We start from the raw sequence: 20,761 nt of genomic DNA, 5'->3' as shown, positions 1-20,761 counted from the left end.
ACTGAGAGGTTCTCGTGTGTATTCTCATCTCTACCTAGCACGATGCTTTTTGGGAGCTCACTAGCTTCGGGTTTCGTAGGAACTTCGAAGTTAAGCGAGTTCGTGCGAGAGCAATCCCAGGATTGTGGTGCACTTTTTGGTTTACTAGGAAGCATGCTTTGAGAGCTCACATCAAATTGGACAATGTATGTAAATAAGGTAAATAAATTTCTGTATACTCAATGATGCACCTCTTTATAGTATGTGAACGACCCTTTGATCTTACAGTTTCAGATTTCGATCTGCTGTTAGCAACAATGCTTACTCTCCTTTACATCATCATAATAAACTTAGCAGTGGGAATTCTACCACACATGGACAACTTTGCTCATATTGGAGGATTTGTGTCCGGATTTCTTCTTGGATTTTTGTTTTTGATCCGCCCCCAGTTTAAATGACTTACCCAACTGAATGCTCCCCTGGATGTCTTACTACTCCAGTTAAATCTAAACACAAGACGTATCAATATGTATTGTGGGTCCTCTCTTTGATACTATTGATTGTTGGGTAAGCTCCTCATCGATCTCTGATTTAACTGTTTGACTTCATGAACCTAATCGAGTCCCTGCATGAGAATCTGGTAGCCACAGTTGACGTGTGCACATTTTTTTTATCAAATCAGAGAACTGGATTTTGTGTAGATATGTAGATATCATATGTCCTGTAATATGTCTTCATTATTGTCATTGCAAATAGTCTCTGTATCTGCTTGTTCCTGATCAGAATGGTTTGGAGAAGGCATTGTGTTATCGTTATCGCTGTTCTCTGTGTGGTAATAATTGGTCACTTTGTTGATAGCGGCTTCTACTTTGTTGTTTTGGGTTGTATGTGTTGGCAGGTTGTTGTTTTGTTATTGGAAATAAAAGTTCATTTTCCTCGTATCTACGTAGTATCAGAATATGCATGCATTTTCTAACAGTCGTCATGTTTTTGACAGGTATACTCTTTTTCGAGCGGTCAATCTAAACAATTACTGTTCCTGGTGTCATTATTTGAGCAGTGTCCCTACGTCAAAATGGAATTGCAAGTCACAAAATATTTATTGTTTGGTAAATTAACTTCCGCCTTAATATTTGATAGATAGAAGTGCTTGCTTATTAATACGATCATGGTTGCATTCAGTCGTTCTAGTTTGCCGTTTAATCTAATGCCTTCAAGAAACGTAATTTAAGAAATGACTCACAAAATTCTGAGTCAGGAAATTGCTTCTACAATGTACCTTGCTAGTACTATAAATTGGTTTTGTACTGGCATATTGTTCTTTATATGAATGTGAGGCTTTGAGAAATTTCAAGCTTCAAAATCTCGTCAGAATTATAACTGCATGTTCAAGTGTTGATTCTCTTGGTAATGATTTCAAGGCTTTGGTTTATGAGTACATGGAAAAAGGAAGCTTAGAGACGTGGCTGCATCCACCGACTGATATTGAAGAAGCGAGAGAGGCACCCAAGAGTTTAAATCTTTTGCAAAGGCTCAGCATTTCCATAGATGTTGCTTGTTTTATATTAGTCGATTATCTTCATAATCACTCCGAAACACCGATAGTTCATTGTGATCTGAAACCAAGTACTGTTCTTTTGGACAACATGTCGACTGGACATGTTTCTGACTTTGATTAGCAAGGTTTCTCTCACAACTGACCAGTACAACAGCTTCAACAAATCAGACAAGTTCCACTGGACTAACAAGAATGATTGGTTATGTGATTTTAGGTAAATATTCACATCCTCTCCACAATATCCTTTTTTTTTAAATTTTAAATTTTGCATAATTCAACTATTTTGTTCTCAATTTGCTAACAATATTTTCTGATGTTTGAATGGCAGAGTATGGTATGGGAAGTGAGGCGTTAATAACTGGATATCTCTACAGTTTTGAAATTCTCTTGCAGGAGATGTTTACAAGGAAGAGACCCACTGCCAACGTGTTTAATGGGGACTTAAGCCTTCATGTTACAATTTTCAATCAATGCTCTCGAGTCTTGAGCCCCCATGAAGTTTAAAAATTCATAAAGTTTGATCTAACTGGTAACTGTTACAATATTTAGAAAGGTTGCATCCACAACAAGCTTTCTTGCAATGGTACTTTAGGGGAACTATGAGAAAATCAGCAATCTCACAATCCAGCCCCTCAAAAAATGTAGAGACTTCAAACTTTCATATTGACACCAGCGTGACGTCTAATGTAACCAAAATATAGGATTCCATGTATTTGTTTTTTTCATTTTGGATGGTTGCCAAATGGTCCCAGTCAGCTCCTGGAATCAAGGTGCTTTAATGGTCTTGGTCCTTGGCGTACAGAAAGTGCCAGACAATAGGTCCTAATATTCCTTCTCATATTTGAATTTCACGAACCAGAAACCGTGGTGTAAGTTCCTCCTATGTTCCTATCCTTCTATAAATTTCCTTGTCAAGCAACAAATGGAACTCACCAAACTCACAACTCAACACCCATCTCTCTATTTCTTTCTGCTTCTCTCTCTACTTATATAGTTAATCAGATCAGGAATGGGGGTTTTGGTTTTGAAATTGATCTTAATATACTTGCTTTTCAGTGCAGTGTTCGTTTGCTGTTGGAGCTCCCTTCAATCGGGACTCGGAGGGAATGCGACGGATAGGCTGGCGCTGCTTGCCATCAAAGCTCAAATAAAGCAAGATCTCCATAATTACAACGTGATGAGCTCTTGGAACGAATCCATGCACTTTTGCATGTGGCATGGTGTGACGTGCAGTCAACGACATCGCCAAAGGGTCACTAAACTGGACCTGCAATCTCAAAATCTGGTAGGGAAACTATCCCCAAACATTGGAAATCTAAGTTTTCTAAGGGAGCTGTGGCTGCGAAATAATAGCTTCAGTCATGAAATTTCTCCACAAATTGGGAATTTGCGTAGGCTGCAGGTATTGCGATTAGACGTTAACTCGTTTAGTGGCAGTATTCCACACAATATATCATATTGCTTCAACCTTATCCATGTGAATTTCTCTCTCAACAAATTGGTGGGTAAAATTCCTTCAGAAATTGGATTGCTGTCGAAACTGCAAAAATTTTCATCATACGATAATAATGTAACGGGACAGGTCCCTCCTTCCTTGGGGAACCTGTCGTCTCTCCAGCTAATAAGTCTTGGTAGTAATAACTTGATGGGAAACATCCCCTGTTCTCTTGGCCAATTGAAAAAATTAACCTTCTTGGGATTGGGGTTAAATCAGTTGTCTGGTAGCATCCCTTCCTCCATTTATAACCTCTCTTCTCTTGTTTCATTTTCCATAAACCGTAACCAAATTCAAGGGAGTATTCCATCAGATATTGGCAAAAGTCTTCCTAATCTCGAATTCTTCAACTTCGGCAGCAACCAACTCACTGGGTCCATACCTCCCTCAATATTCAACGTCACAAGTGTTTGGTTATTACATGTTGGGGATAACAACCTAATCGGACGGGTACCGAATCTCCAAAAGCTTCACAACCTCCGGATTTTCAGCGTTCAATTTAATAATATTGGAAGCGGTAAAGATGGTGACTTAAGTTTTCTCTCGGACTCGACCAATGCCACCCAGTTACAAAGGTTGATTATTAACGACAACAATTTTGGAGGGACATTGCCGATGTCAGTATGCAATCTCTCAACCAAACTTGAAACGTTTTTGGTTGGCGGTAACCAAATATATGGAAGCATCCCATCTGGGATAGGGGATCTGGTGAGCTTGCAATCGTTGTATTTGGGGAATAATAGCTTCACGGGTAACATCCCCTCTGACATGGGTAAGCTTTCAAACCTTGGAATATTAGATATTTCCAATAACAAATTATCAAGAAATATTCCGTCTTCCTTAAGAAATTTAACCAAGTTATGCTATCTTGGGTTGGATGGAAATCATCTTGAGGGCAGCATTCCTTCAGGTCTGGGGGAATGCCATGGGTTGCAATCGTTGAATCTTTCTTATAACCTTCTTAATGGCACAATACCCAAACAAGTTTTTAGACTCCCCTCCTTATCGATTTCTTTGGACTTGTCTAATAACCTCTTCACAGGTTCCCTTCCCTTGGAGGTTGGGAATTTCCAGAGTCTAAGTGAATTTTATCTTTCTGATAACATGTTATCTGGAGAACTCCCCAGTAGCCTTGGTGGTTGTGAGAGTTTAGAAGTCCTGCATTTGCAAGGAAACTTCTTCAACGGGTCCATTCCTTTGTCTATGAGTTCAGTGAGAGGGATTCGAAATCTAGACCTTTCTCGCAATAATTTTTCAGGTGAAATTCCAAATTTTTTAGAAGGCTTTAGAATCCTGAGTAATCTGAACTTATCATTCAATCAATTTTGGGGAGTGGTACCAACTGGAGGTGTTTTCAAAAATGCGAGTGCTATTTCAGTTGTTGGCAACACTAATCTGTGCAGCCATGTTGCTAATTTAAAGCTTCCTAAGTGCAAGTCTAAAGAGACCAAGAAACGAAGATTGTCTCGTAGCTTGAAACTAATACTCCCTTTAGTATTTGGACTTGCTCTTTTAGGAATAGCCATGGTATTCTCCTATTTCTTTCTTTGTTCGTCGAGGAAGAAAAGGAAAGAAATTTCATTAAGCACTTTGGGGAACACTATTTTACAAGTGTCATATGCTACTCTACTCAAAGTTACTGATCGGTTCTCAGAGGCTAATTTAATTGGTGCTGGTAGTTTTGGGTCTGTGTACAAGGGAGTTCTTGATGAGGATGATAAAGCTCAACTTGTTGCCGTGAAGGTGTTTAACTTGTTACGCCATGGAGCTTCGAGGAGTTTCATAGCCGAATGTGAAGCTTTGAGAAATATTAGGCACCGAAATCTCGTCAAGATTATAACCGTGTGTTCAAGTGTTGATTTTCATGGTAATGATTTCAAAGCTCTAGTTTATGAGTTCATGGACAACGGGAGCTTAGAGGAGTGGCTGCATCCACCTACTGGAACTCAAGAGTTAAGAGATCATGTACCCAAGAATTTAAGTCTTATTCAGAGGCTAGAAATTGCCATTGGTGTTGCTTGTGCACTGGATTATCTTCATAATCATTGTGAAATGCCAATAGTTCATTGTGATCTCAAGCCAAGCAACGTTCTCTTGGACAACGAATTGACTGGCCATGTTTCAGACTTTGGATTAGTAAGGTTTCTCTCACAATTAACGAGTAATGTTTCAGCAATTCAGAGTCAGACAAGTTCCGTTGGAATAAGAGGAACGGTTGGTTATGCAGCTCCAGGTATATACATGTTCGATGTATACTTCATTATATTTCCTTTTTTATTTTGGAGTATTTAATTTACAAAATTCAAACTGAACTATTTATACACAAATGTGATGTTTGAATTGTAGAGTATGGCATAGGGAGTGAGGTGTCAACGAATGGTGATGTCTACAGCTTTGGCATTCTTTTGTTGGAGATGTTTACAGGGAAGAGACCAACTGACAACATGTTTGGTGATAACTTGAACCTTCATAATTTTGTCAAGATGGCTTTCCCCGGGCGAATTACTGAGATTGCAGACGCACCACTTCTTGAAGGAGGCACGAACGAGAATCCCAATCAATGCAGTGGGAGAACTCATAAAGTTGAGGTGTGCTTGAGTTCAATATTTAGAATTGGAATTGCTTGTTCTGCTGAATCCGCAACAGATCGACTAAAGAATATCAATGACGCTGCATCTGAACTTCATTCCATCAGGAATACTTTTCTTGGATAGAAACTCCTTTTTATGTGCTTTTGTGATAGAGAAATTTCGTGTACTGCCTGTGAAGTCTAGTTTTTATGTTACCACAGTAGATGTGGAAGTTTGCAATGTAAATAATCACAAATGAGGTTCATTGTGTGAAGAGTGTATTACTACTTCTTGTACTTGGTATTTTTGTGTACTATTGAAATAAATTAAAATCTAGTTCCTATCAGACTTGACCACCATCAGTGTAAGTGTCATATGCTACTTTATCAAATGCCACTGATCGGTTTTCTTCAGCTAATTTGACTGGTGTTGGCAATTTCAAGTTTGTATACAAGGGGGTTGTTTATACTGACAATAGAGCTCGGCTTGTACTTGTAGATATGAAGGTGTTTAACAAAGAGGTTCATAGCTGCATATGAGGCTTTGAGAAATATCAAGCATCAAAATCTCGTCAAGGTCATATCTGCATGTTTTCTCCATGATGTTTTCAAGGCTCTAGTTTTTGAGTTGATACACCAAAGGAGTTTAGAGGAGTTGTTGCATGATTTGCATCCATCTCCTGTAATTGAAGAGGAAAGAGATCAATACATCCAAGAATAAAATCTTCTTCAAGGGCTAGATATTGTTATTGGTGTTGCTATTATTCACTGGATTATTTTCATAACCATAGCGAAACACCGATAGTTCATTGTGATCTAAAGTTAAACAATGTTCTTCTAAACACCAAGTTGACTGGACATGTTTATTGAAAATTGACTAATCTCAGACTGTTACTTATATGAACTCTTCCATATAAGTGAAGGGAATTGGGTTCAAGTTGATTGGTATGGTTAATAGGGTTTGCAAATGGCCATTTTTTTGTTGAATTTTAACCGCAACTTTAAAGCCCATGGGCTATGACAAATCAAGGTTTTCTAGCATTGTTGCTATCAATACTCTCATATGCATTCTGAATTCTAATCCAATGGTTTTAGCAGTCGTTCTACTAATCTTGACAATGAAAGAGTTTTTTTTTTTTTTTTTCCGAACAATTGATATTATCTATACTAAGAGGAAGGGGATAGGCTTAGTTTCTCAATGAGCTTACAATAATGTGGTTCAAATTCGTCTTTGACAAGAATCAAACCCAAAACCTCCCACTTACAAGTGAAGAGAATACTACAAGACCGTAGTACTAAGTGGCATGAAAGAGTTTCTATTAAAACTGCAAAAATGAAAAATTTTCAACCGTTCATTAATGGATTTGAATTTATATTTATTACAATTGATAGAGATTTTTTTAACGGCAATCGACAGAATACTAACAAATTTGTTTTTAGGACACGATAATGTGGCTTATAGCTGTGTCACTTATTGCACTATCTTTAACGCACTCCAATTAATATTGTCCTCTAATTGTTAGTATTTAATGAATCTCATCATAAATTGTTACCTCAAAAATTAATTATCAAAGCAAATAAACTTGATTGAGTTATAAATTTATCATGACCCAGCTGGCATGGTTAGGAGAAAAATCAATTTTGTTCATAATTTTCATGTCTTCCAAGTGAACATGGGGCTATAAGTGAAGTTCCACAGGATATGGTGGTGTAATTTGGTCCATGAATTGTCTCCTTCATTTTGCATGCATGCGGTAGGTGACTGACTCCCAAATAATTTTCGTTACCAAGCAAATTAAATACCATTAATTAAGAGCTTAAAAACTCTTTAATTATTACATCTCTATTTTGCTTTTGCAATTAGGAAATTTTCCCCTTTTGCGTACAATATCATAAGAATATTTTTGTTCTCCACACTCAAATGATGGTGATGCTCACTACCTTATTTATCATCATCATATGAGTTTAATACCTTGGATGGAACAAATCTTAAAATTTAAACCCATACAACGGCAATAAATAAGATGGTAAACATTACCACCACTTGAGGGTGATGACTAAAAATCACCCCAATAATATAAGTAGTTCAGTTAGTTGATGTGGTACTTGGTCTTTAGCAAGCTTCTTATAGAAAATAAGAGTTTGGGTATTGTGGCCGTTTTGCAGAAGAAAAAGAAAGAAATGGGCATTTGATGTTTGGACAGACATAGTAATGGTGCTGGCTGCACCTGCTCCTTGGTGTTTTTCAAAAGAAAATTAAAAAAATGAGAAAAGGCTAATTTGCAACCGTTGGATATTATGATACCAATTTGCTTGGTCGAGAAACTTGTGGCTTTTCTAATGGAGATTGCGTAAAGGTGCAAACAATTTGTTAATCGTTGTGCAAAATAAGTTTCATACTAGAAAAAATGTCCACGCTCCACTGTGGATTTTGAAATCGTAACCCACAATTTAACATACCCATTTCTAAATTATTGAAAAATCAATCAGAGAAAACTTCAAGTAGAAGAAAAAGGAGTTCTCAATCAGAGAAAACTTCAATTTCATGCAAGTTTTTTTGTTCTAATTTCGGGGCTTAACAATGCAAGATTGGAATTTGCATTTGGTTCAAAGAAGTAAGTTAAACTAATAAGCAAAATGAACTCAAAAAATAGAATCTATTCCAATTTGATTATCTGTTCAGGTTCAAAAAGACAAAATGAATAATATTTTTAAGCATCCAAACATTAGTTAAAACTAAACAATTAAAAGCAATAACACTAAAGCATTTCATTGAAGACATAGATAACATATTTGGTTCTTTGTACCTAAAATGGAAAACATTTGCTTTCCTATATGCTCTAAAGTTTGCATAAGTGCTAGAAATTTACAATATATAAAGAGACAATCTCATAATAAAACACATTTGAAGGATAAGTACTAAGAAAAGAAAATGGTGTTTTTTACCTATGATCCATGTGAGGAGTAGAATTTCCAGTCACAATTGACAACCCAAGAGCTCTGTAAATCAAATATATAGGAAAAGATCAATAAAAGGTGAATTACAATTTCTCAAATCAGAAAGTAACATTTATTTGAAAAGATTCAGACTCATTTTGGATATAGATAAACAATGGCATGTTAAAAACCAAAACGATAAGGCATTCAACATTCAACATTCACGTAAAAAAAATGATTACAGGTTATCCATCAATGTTTAGGTAACAAATTCCCAAATTGCTCCATCTACCAAACATTTGCAGATCTATAGTTACAGATGTTCACTTTTATGATATTCAACTCAATACCCACATTATTGGCAAAACGACATTGTATAGATCTTTTGAGCACCCGAGCCAATGACAACAACATTGAAGGCAACTACAAAATTGTACATTATATAAAGAGGCAATCTCATAATCAAAATTGTCAAAATCAATATTTTATGGCTACATTTTTTCATCAGTCAATCAATACACAGAGAACAAAGAATCACATACTCGACAAAAATTCAAACCCATAAATCCAAAATTAGCAATGTTATTTCTTACCCCCCAAAAACAATCCAAATCTTAGTGGTTATATTCATTAGTCAAGCACTCAACCACTCAGGCACATCGACTACAACTTGGGAATGTTATGCAAATCTTACGCAGCTTGAATCATTAAATTTGAGTTGGAAGAAGCTCTGTTACTGCTCTGCTAGTTGAGGAGTGTCGCCAAATTCGGCACTATCATCAGCATCAATACATTTCACACACTTCCGCTTCCAAAACATTTCACAAAATCGAAAAACAAATGAGATTAGGTAGCAGAAAAGATTGACGGAAAAATAGATTAAGAAAAGCAATTAATATTAAATATAGAGGATGAGTGATGTTGTTCAATAAATAAGACAGTTGTATATATTTCTTGACCATGAGAAAACATCAAATTAATAGAGGCATTAATCCTAAGTTTGCCATTCATTGTTGTCGGTCTAAACTTGATGACATATTGTAAAGTCCTCTTACATACAGATTAATGAAATATTAATTTATTTCCACGAGTTATTTGATTTTGCAAATTCAAAATAATTGAAGAATACTGAAAATTACTAAACCCCATCACAACATACCATTAGTGAAAAATCAAACACAAAAGTAATTACTATCTTTCTAAGCATCCAAAGATACAACAACAACAACAACAACAAAGACTTTTCCCACTAAGTGGGGTCGGCTATATGAATCCTAGAACGCCATTGCGCTCGGTTTTGTGTCATGTCCTCCGTTAGATCCAAGTACTCTAAGCCTTTTCTTAGAGTCTCTTCCAAAGTTTTCCTAGGTCTTCCTCTACCCCTTCGGCCCTGAACCTCTATCTCGTAGTCGCATCTTCGAACCGGAGCGTCAGTCGGCCTTCTTTGCACATGTCCAAATCACCGGAACCGATTTTCTCTCATCTTTCCTTCAATTTCGGCTACTCCTACTTTACCTCGGATATCCTCATTCTCAATCTTATCCTTTCTCGTGTGCCCACACATCCCACGAAGCATCCTCATCTCCGCTACACCCATTTTGTGTACGTGTTGATGTTTCACCGCCCAACACTCTGTGCCATACAACATCGCTAGCCTTATTGCCGTCCTATAAAATTTTCCCTTGAGCTTCAGTGGCCTACGACGGTCACACAACACGCCGGATGCACTCTTACACTTCATCCATCCAGCTCGTATTCTATGGTTGAGATCTCCATCTAATTCTCCGTTCTCTTGCAAGATAGATCCTAGGTAGCGAAAACGGTCGCTTTTGTGATCTTCGCTAGATTGCTCCGGTCATTAGTGTGGATAAGTATATAAATTGATAGAGATAGGAAAGCAAACACAAGATGTACGTGGTTCACCCAGATTGGCTACGTCCACGGAATATAAGAGTTCTCATTAATTGTGAAGGGTTTACACAAGTACATAGGTTCAAGCTCTCCTTTAGTGAGTACCAGTGAATGATTTAGTACAAATGACATTAGAGTACAAATGACATTAGGAAATATTGTGGGAGAATGATCTCGTAATCACGAAACTTCTAAGTATCGGAGTGTGGTATCATCTTGACTTGCCTTATCTGTCTCATAGGTAGATGTGGCAGCTTCTCTGGAAGTACTCTTCCTCCATCCAGGGGTGGTATCTTTAACTGGTGGAGATGCACAAGGTAATGTATCAATTTCACTTGAAGCTTACTTGTAGTTTCAGGCTTGGTCCAGCGCGATACAAACCATGTAGTAGGAGTCCCCCAAGTCGCCGAGCTAGGGGATCTGCTGAAAAAGGTGACAGACAAGGTAAGCAATCAGAGCTCCGGCTGATTGTTCACCTTCTCCCCATCTTGCAGCAGCATGAAGGATAAAGAGAAGAAAAATGAGAAGATATGATATGGGATACTTTTGCTTTTGAAGAAGTAACTTTCCACAGGCTTATTCTTGAACTGAGCTAGAGGGTTTTCTGGTTTCCTCCAGAGTATAAGGCCGACTGAAGAATTTGAGGGTCAAAACAAGTCCATCAAATCTAGAGTACGTTCGACCCTGCTGATATGAGATACTTTTGCTTTTGACAGAGTAATGGATGTATCGGCACGTGTGCTGTTACGCTTGTCTCCACATGCTTCCTTGTATCCTTCGCACTTGCCCTATCTGTTGCTCAAGCAGATGCGGTATCTTCCCTGGAAACATAAGATGTTGAAGATGAGTACTCGAGAGCAATGCCAGGTAAGTAATCAGGTAAGGGGTTCCAGGCAGTCAGTTCCTGACTAGGAGCTTGATTTCAAGTGCTGACTGATTGCTCTCTTTCTCCTTGTCTTGCAGGTAAAAACAAAGCCAAAGGAAAAGACAGGGAAAAAGCATGATATGGGATACTCTTGCTTTTAACCCTGATGATATGAGATATTCTTGCTCTAGTATAGCTTGTTTGCAGAGGTATTATCGGGGGGAAAGAAAGCTGAATATTTCGAAAGGTTTCGTTGGGAATGCCCTCTCAGATATGAGGAAGGGTTGAGCATTTTTGCAGGTCTGCCTGTCCGTTGGGGATGGAGGTCGACATATATAGGAGTCTTCCTAACAACAAGTAGTAATGCTATTCCTTTACCCTGCTTGGTCATAGCACGGTAGTGGGAGCTGCCAGCTTCATATGTTTTCTGTCATAAGCACTTTGAAAAAGTGGTATGTGGTATCTGGCTCTCGAGATTCGGAGAACGATGCTTCTTCGATTTTTGAGAAAGCAATCATGCTGGGGGTCTGGCTCTCGAGATTCGGGGAGCAGTGTCTCTTCGATTTTTGAGAAAGTAATCATGTTGGGAGTCTGGCTCTCGAGATTCGGAGGGCGGTGCCTCTTCGATTTTGGAGTAAGCAATCTTGTTGGGAGTGTTTTCTCGGATGTGAGTAAAGGTTGGGCATGTTTGCTAGTCTACCTTGCCACGAAGCACGGAGTCACTGCGAATAGAGTCACTGCGAACCCTCCAATCTTTATGATAAAATTGGATGAAATTATTTATTATGGCTATTGGGATGAAATTATTTGTTATGGCTGTCTATTACAATGAGAAATTTGATTCTTCTAGTTGTAGCTAGTCCCGTTTTCTATGTTTATTTGCATTCTTATTTGATGGAATGGCATTTTACCATGAGATTGAATGGTTTTTTATTTGGTTCTTTGTTTAGTTTGAACTAGAAAATTTGCCCTCACTTTGCTGCAGGTTTTGAAACCATTATCTACAACAGGCATGAATAATTTCCATGGAAAGTAACTAAAAAGATGGTCTAGCACCTAAAAACCAATGAAGTGAAACTTTGCTTGCTATATATGGATATACATGCTATAAGAAACCATTCATACTCAGTTCTAGCGACAATATCGCTTTTCTTGAGTCCCTTTTGAATGGTATTTCTTGTGGCTTTGGATTGACAATAGTACTTACATAAAGATTACGAAACATTATTTTATTTTCCTGAAGAAAAATGACAAAATATTGTTTCACTTAGTTACCTTTCAGAAAATTAAAATGACACTGAAAATGCTTCTGCTATTCAAATATCATATGCCAGATTGAAATCGAAAAACTAAACTTTGAATTCAAAACTATTCACATGTGGAATAAATTGAATTGCCTCAAAATATTATCATGATCCAATTGTGTATGGAAAATTCCTGAAAGTAATCCATGCCTTTCTCAAAAATAAGTCATTCAGCGTAGAGCACCAAGTAATAGCCTCTAATATTAGAGAAAATACCTGCCAAGAAAAGAAATTAAAATATTAGGTATATGAGTGCAAGCTTACAGAAACTTTGTTTTTGTACACTTTCTTCTCCCTTCAATAATAGTTTGTTTCTTATCCAGAAATAAAATGAGCAAGTCAATGATACTCACATATGCAAAATGCTAATCCTATGGTCTAAAGCTAACTGAGTTTTTTAAGTGTCAAATCCCTAATTTCATTGCATTTGGTTTGATCACAGTTTGTGACTTTTTAAACTTGATATCTCCTTGTACATTTTGGGAACTTGACAGCTTAAAGAAGTGCTCATAAAAGCAAATTACACAATATCTACTAAAAACTTAGAGAATGGTCTCAATTAGTCAACAAACAGGTGTCTCACACTTAAATATTAAAGACCAAAGAGAGAAAATGTTGAATATTTTAAAAATATATATATAATAATATATTATAATAATATATAATATATATATATATATATATATATGGGGATGTTTGGCGGGAAGTTGGGTCATTGACCCAACAATTATATCTTTTCAAATTAGCATTGTAACCTTTTGCTAATACCTAACGGTTGCTGCATGTTTTACAACATATATGATCTTTGGGTAATTGGTGTTTGTATTAGATATGTCCATTGGACATAATGATGCAATGTGTTGTATCCCATGGTGAAAAGACATACTCAAATCAAAGGATGTGTCTAAAGGGTGTAATTCTCTCTATATATAGTGGTAACATTAGTAGAAAAGAATCATTCAGAAATTTGTTGTCTACATAATTTCTTTGCTCTCTTTTCTCTCTTCATCACATTCATACAATTTCTTTCTAGTTATTTCTAAGGGAATATAATTCGGTTTTGCTAATCGAATATTCCATACTTTATTGTATCCTGTAAGTGATTTGCCAAGAACCCTTTAGCAAACTCATTCGAGTGGGGGCAAATAACACTTTAAGGAAACGATTCAGGTCGTACCTCAAAGTCATTATTCGGATTATTCTCCATATTTCTATATTTAATCTAACAATCTTAAAGTGTTATTTTCGTTATGGATAACAAATCTGATAACATGGCTTTAAAGATTATCAATCAAGATGTCTACAAGTTAGACAAATTTGATGGATCAAATTTCACCCGATGGAAGGACGTTTCATGCTTACTGTTTTAATGTCATATATGTGTTGGACCCGAAATTGGAGCCTATTCGTGAACCAAGTGACAAAGACTCGGACAATATAGTTGCCGATCGAAAGAAGCGTGAAGAAGATGAATTGGTATGTCGAGGACACATCTTGGGCACATTATCTGATCGTTTATATGACATGTATGCACACATTCAATGTCCAAAGGAAATTTGGGAAGCACTTGAACACAAGTACACAACGGAAAAAAGAGGTACCGATAAATTTTTAATGTTCAAATATTATGAATTCACTATGTTTGATAACAAACCTATCCTAGACCAAGTTCATGAATTATTGGTCTTGGTCTCAAAGCTTCGTGAACTTAAAATAGTTATTCCGGATCCTATGATAGTTGGGGCTATTATGGCAAAATTACCCCAAACATGGAATAACTATAGAAAGAAACTTCTACACATGGTGGAAGATATTAGTTTAGAGAATTTGCAAAAGGGTATTCAAATTGAAGAGCAAACTCGAAATCGTGATAAGAATTTTGCAAATCAAGATTTCTCTAAAGTTCACATTGTCGAAGGAAACAAATATAAAAAGAACTTCAAAGTCAAAATTGACAAAGGGAAGTTTAAGAAGACCAATTCCAACAACAATCAAAAGAATGCAAATGGTGTATGCTACCATTGTGGAAAGAAAGGCCATTACATTCGTGATTGTAGACACAGAAAAGCAAGTGAGGAATATGCCAATAAGACCAATAGCGCAAATTTGGTGGAAAACTCTGGAATTGATAACATTGTTGCAATGGTATCAATGATGCATATTGGCATGATTACTGAACTGAATATGGCAGCGGTAATAAAATCCTCCGATTGGTGGCTCGACTCAGGGGCTACTATACATGTGTGCAATGACAAGGCACAATTCAAGACATATGAAGCATCAACGGACAATCAAGAAGTTTTAATGGGGAATCATAATTCCGCCAAAGTTCTAGGAAAAGGAACCGTTGAACTTCAATTTACTTCTGGGAAGAAATTGACGTTGCTTAATGTACTGCATGTTCCAGAAATTAGAAAGAATCTTGTGTCTGCAAATTTATTATGTAAGAACGGTATAAAGACTGTTCTAGAGTCCGACAAGTTAATAATGTCGAAAAATGGGATGTTTGTTGGGAAGGGATATTCTTGTGATGGGATGTTCAAACTAAGTATCAATAATAAAGTGAATTCTTCTGTTTATATTGTTGAATCTTCCTCTCATTTATGACATTTACGTTTAGCACATATAAATTTTAGATCTTTAAAATACATGCGCACACTTGGTTTTATTACTTGCAATGATGATTATAATGATAAATGTGAAACATGTATTCAAGCGAAAATGACTAAGAAACATTTTCCAACTACCAAAAGAAATACAAATTTATTAGACTTAATACATTCTGACATATGTGAATTTAATGGTGTTTTAACAAGAGGAGGAAAAAGATATTTTATCACATTTATAGATGATTGTTCTAAATTTACTTATGTTTATTTATTGTCTAATAAAGATGAAGCTTTTGAGTGCTTTAAGCGCTATAAGGCTGAAGTTGAAAACCAAAAGGGAAGGAAAATTAAATGCCTTCGTAGTGATAGAGGTGGTGAATATTTTTCACATGAATTTGATATTTTTTGTGAAGAGCATGGTGTTGTACATCAAAGAACTACACCCTATACACCACAACAAAATGGTTTGGCAGAAAGAAAAAATAGAACACTCACTGAAATGATTAATTCTATGATGATTAATGCTAATACTCCAAAATATTTATGGGGTGAAGCATTGTTTACTGTATGCCATATACACAATAGAATTACATCTATGAAGACACATGTGTCACCATATGAAATTTGGAAAGGAAGAAAACCAAATTTGTCATATTTGAGAGTATGGGGTTGTGTAGCTTTTTATAAGGCACTTGATCCTAAGAGATCCAAGTTGGGTCCAAGAGGAATTAAAAGCATATTTGTAGGATATGCAAAAAATTTAAAGGCATATAGGTTGCTTAATTTAGACTCGAACATAATAGTTGAGTCTAGAGATGTCGAATTTATAGAAAATAAATTCTATAATGACTACTCAGTGTCTGGAAAAGAGCATGATCAAACACATTTCTCTAATCCGTCTACTAGTCAATCTCAAGGTGAGAAAAGAAAACAGTCTGAAACTGTTAATGAACCAAGGAAAAGCCAAAGGGTAAAAAAAAGAACAGACTCTAGGCTCTGATTTTATTTCATCTCAATCTATTGTATTTTTAGTCGAAGGAAATAGAACAAAGGTTCTTAAGAAAATACCCATATTGTATTGACTTCAAGAGATGCAGCCTTTTGGAAAGAGGCTATAGATGATGAATTTGAATCATTAATATTTAATCAGACATGGGTTTTAGTAGACTTGCCCCAAGGATCAAAAGCAATAGGTTGTAAGTGGGTATTTAGAAGAAAATACAATACAAACGGGTCTATTCAGACATTTAAAGCCAGGCTAGTTGCCAAAGGTTTTAAGCAGAAAAAAGGAGTAGACTATTTCGAAACATATGCACCAGTAGCTAAGCTCACATCAATTAGAATATTGTTTGCATTGGCATCTTTATATAATTTGCATGTGCATCAAATGGATGTGAAAACAGCATTTTTAAATGGTGATTTAGATGAAGAAGTCTATATGGAACAACCATAAGGGTTTGTTCTCCCTGGGAATGAAAAGAAGGTTTGTAAATTAGTAAAGTCATTATATAGATTGAAGCAAGCACCAAAACAATGGCATGAAAAGTTTGATTTTGTCATTTTATCATATGGATTTAGACATAACAGTCTGATAAATGCATATACTCTAAATTCACAAATGATTATGGTGTTGTTATATGTTTATATGTCGACGACTTGCTTATTTTTGGTACAAACATGAAAGGTGTATCTGAAACTAAAGAGTATCTAAATTCAAAATTCAAGATGAAGGATTTGAATGAAGTAGATACTATCTTGGGAATTAAAGTAAAGAAGCATAGTGGGGGTTACGCTTTGTGTCAGTCACATTATATAGAAAAATTGATTCTTAAGTTTAAGCATATACAAATAAAAGAAGCAAATACCCCTTATAACCATAGTGAAACTTTGCTTAATGATTCTGGTAGGTCTGTTGCACAGCTTGAGTATGCTAGTGTAATCGGAAGTTTAATGTATGCCATGCATTGTACCAGACCAGATATCGCATTTGCAGTAAGCAAACTTTCTAGATACACTAGTCATCCAGGTACTGCTCATTGGAAAGCAATAAATAGAATTTTTGGTTATCTTAAAAGAACTATTAACCTGATTTTAACTTACTCTGAGTTTCCAGCAGTACTTGAAGGATATTCAAATGCAAGTTGGATAACAAGTGCTAATGATAATAAGTCTACATCAGGGTGGATTTTTACAATTGCCGGAGGAGCAATTTCTTGGGCTTCGAAGAAGCAAACATGTATAGCACATTCAACTATGGAATCTGAATTTATAGCATTAGCAGCAGGTAAAGAAGCGGAATGGATTAGAAATTTGTTATTGGAAATAGAGTTGTGGCCACAACCAATGCCATCCATTTCTTTATACTGTGATAGTGAGGCTACTTTGTCTAGAGCATACAATAAGGTATACAATGGAAAATCTAGACATATTAGCTTGAGACATGAATATGTCAAGCAATTAATAACTGATGGAGTTATTAATATTGTTTATGTTAAATCAAGTAATAACTTGGCGGATCCGTTAACGAAAGCACTTTCAAGAGCTTTGGTAGTTAGTACATCTAGTGGAATGGGGCTAAAACCCTTTACTGAAAATTAGCCACCAATAATGGTAACCCTACTTTGTCTAGAACATCACTAGTTTAAAAGTTTAATGGGTAATAACAAGTTATTGTTAAGTGGTTGTGTAAGCACTGAAAATTATTATATAGCTCATTCCAGGATAATCAGTGCAAGACTGCTACGTTTAGGAGGATGAGTTTTATCTCTTAATGAGGTTATTTGTAGTTATGTCTATAGTAGCAGGGACATGGGAATGAACCTCACCCATATGAACATAAGAAGTGGTGCCGCTTCTACCAAGAGTTGGGTTTTCTCTTGTAAATGTTTATGAAACCAGGATGAAGCACAAGGCCATAATAGTGCTTAATTGGTTCAGAAATTTCTTTAAAGAAATAAGACATAATCATGTTGTAGACATCGAAATTTCGATAAATAAATGTTGACCGATAAATCAAAGTTTCAATGCTCATGTATTACATAAATTTTACACGTAGCGTGTGTCTAAACAAAAAATCAAAATAAGTTGGAAAAGTCATCAAACATGACACGTGTCAACACCTGGCAGAAACGACTTATTTCATCTGGGATATTATATTCAAAATTAGGCCTTGAAAATTTCTATAAATAGAAGCCAATTTCATTCATTTCAAGGAACCAATTCATATTACACCTTGAAGCTCTGAAGCTCTGAAACTCCGAAGCTCTCAAGCATCCACGTTCCCGAAGAATCAAGAAAGCCTTCTTCGTTATTCGTTCATCGTTCTTCCAAGATCAAGCCCCGACGGCCCTTGAAGAAAGTGTTCTTCGTTCATCGTTCTTCCAAGATCAAGCCCAACGGCCATTTGGATCAACAATCATCCACCAATTCAAGATCAAGCCCCGACGGCCCTTGAAGAAAGTGTTCTTCGTTCTTCGTTCATCGTTCTTCCAAGATCAAGCCCCGACGGCCCTTGGATCAACCATCCACCAATTCAAGATCAAGCCCCGACGGCCCTTGAAGAAAGTATTCTTCGTTCATCGTTCTTCCAAGATCAAGCCCCAACAGCCCTTTGGATCAACAAACGTCGACAAATCCACACATCCAACCGTTCTGCAAGATCAAGCCCAAAAGCCCTTGGAGATCCGTTCATCACTGTTCTTCAAAGATCTAGCCCAAAAGCCCCTTTGAAGATCCGCTCAAATCCACCTTCAAGATCAAGTCCACGGCCCTTGAAGAACGTTCATCCTTAGATCAAGCCCAACGGCCCTTTGGATCAATCACACATCCACAAATACACACCTTACGGAGATCGAATCAGATGATCAAAATAGAGAGAGATTGTAACCCAAAACCATCAAAAAATACAAATATTTGTTTGTGCACGTTGTTCTTGTCTCTTTCGTTTCAAGAAATTTCCGTGTTCACACATGTGTGTAGTGATTCCGGTTTTAACATAAGAATAGGTGGTTTAAACTTAGGTCACCATCGCATTCGTTATAACTTTGAATTACTTACACTAATTAAAGGTTTAATTTGAAAGACACCTTTATTGTATGCATGATTATATCGGTATGCTTGTGATAATTATAAAGAGAGTTGTAATATCATTTTCTATATATTTTTCAAATAGGGAAGGATTGTTGAATATTTAAAAAAATATATATAATATATATATATATATGGGGATGTTTGACGGGAAGTTGGGTCATTGACCCAACAATTATATCTTTTCAAATTAGCATTGTAATCTTTTGCTAATACCCAACGGTTGCTGCATGTTTTACAACATATATGATTTTTGGGTAATTGGTGTTTGTATTAGATATGTCCATTGGACATAATGATGCAATGTGTTGTATCCCATGGTGAAAAGACATACTCAAATCAAAGGATGTGTCTAAAGGGTGTAATTTCTTTACTCTCTTTTCTCTCTTCATCACATTCATACAATTTCTTTCTAGTTATTTCTAAGGGAATATAATTCGGTTTTGCTAATCGAATATTCCATACTTTGTTGTATCCTGGAAGTGATTTGCCAAGAACCCTTTAGCAAACTCATTCGAGTGGGGGCAAATAACACTTTAAGGAAACGATTCAAGTCGTACCTAAAAGTCATTATTCGGATTATTCTTCAAAATTCGTTGGCACACATGCTTCATTGGCTCAATTGAATGTATAATGCATACTTGGATACAACAATTTGAACAATTGTTAGAGATTGGCATAAGCCTCCAAACTTGAAAAAATTTGAAACCTTAAGAAAGCAGAACCTATTTTCCTTCATATTTGTGCTGTTTCAATTAGCTTATCTCGCTGTCACTTGATTATTAGTTCTAAAGGAAGTTCTAATCACTACGAAAACAGCTTAATAACAGTTGATTATCTCTAAAACAAAGAGGGAAAACTTAGAAATACTATATGTACTCAAAATCCCAAATGTGTAACACATGGTTGTAATCTACCCGATTTCAAAATTTAAAATTCCACACAAAAATGAAATTTGGAATGATTAGCAGGGAAATAAGAGAGAGAAGTGTGAGCGAGTATACCCATGAGGCCTTCAGATCCGAGTTCAGAGCTGGAAGCGGCAGAGGCCAGAGCATGGAAGAAGCGGGAAGGATTTTCCTCTGTGCTGCCTCATGCACGTGTCTTCTACTATTTATCCAAGCACTGACTGTTCAAATATTGTTCAATCTTTCAGGATCTTAGCAACATGTCTTTTGTTTCATGACTTCTCAACAAAAGATGTGGCATCAACAATATTTGTGATGTTAATTTTGAATCATGTCCCTATTTGAGAGAGAGAGAGAGAGAGAGAGAGAGAGAGAGAGAGAGAGAGAGAGAGCATGATTTAAGCGGGAACTATCTCAGGCAATTTTCCTATCTAGCAAATGGTTAAGATAGAAAAATCAATCTTCGATATAGAAAAGATCCTGAGCTTATAAAAACCACCAAATCAAAGTTATGCTTTTTTATGTGCTTGTTTGCAACAC

The 20,761-nt window shown here is 36.3% G+C and overlaps 1 protein-coding gene and 1 long non-coding RNA gene across 2 annotated transcripts; both read left to right on the top strand.

Annotated features, from left to right (window-relative positions):
* The first annotated feature begins 455 nt into the window (after positions 1 to 455).
* On the top strand, positions 456 to 1,160 carry LOC103412839 (uncharacterized). The gene is made up of 2 exons (XR_011572921.1): positions 456 to 546; positions 977 to 1,160. It is a non-coding gene; the product is annotated as an uncharacterized lncRNA (long non-coding RNA).
* Positions 1,161 to 2,416: 1,256 nt separating this feature from the next.
* LOC114819725 (probable LRR receptor-like serine/threonine-protein kinase At3g47570) lies at positions 2,417 to 5,961 on the top strand. Its single transcript, XM_070807709.1, has 2 exons — positions 2,417 to 5,265; positions 5,379 to 5,961. Exons 1-2 carry the CDS (start codon positions 2,547 to 2,549, stop codon positions 5,744 to 5,746), a joined length of 3,087 nt encoding a protein of 1,028 aa, XP_070663810.1. The 5' UTR covers positions 2,417 to 2,546; the 3' UTR covers positions 5,747 to 5,961.
* The last annotated feature ends 14,800 nt before the right edge of the window (positions 5,962 to 20,761 follow it).

This window comes from Malus domestica, chromosome 11, assembly GCF_042453785.1.
Source record: "Malus domestica chromosome 11, GDT2T_hap1".
In the NCBI taxonomy this organism is placed as follows: domain Eukaryota; kingdom Viridiplantae; phylum Streptophyta; class Magnoliopsida; order Rosales; family Rosaceae; genus Malus; species Malus domestica.
The sequence above is the reverse complement of the archived record's forward strand: the minus strand, read 5'-3'. Positions and strand labels throughout refer to the sequence as shown.

Coding starts and splice junctions, on each gene's coding strand:
- LOC114819725 (XM_070807709.1), top strand. CDS start 2,547: ATGGGGGTTTTGGTTTTGAAATTGATCTTAATATACTTGCTTTTCAGT. Junction 5,266..5,378: donor GGTTGGTTATGCAGCTCCAG/GTATATACATGT, acceptor TTTGAATTGTAG/AGTATGGCATAGGGAGTGAG.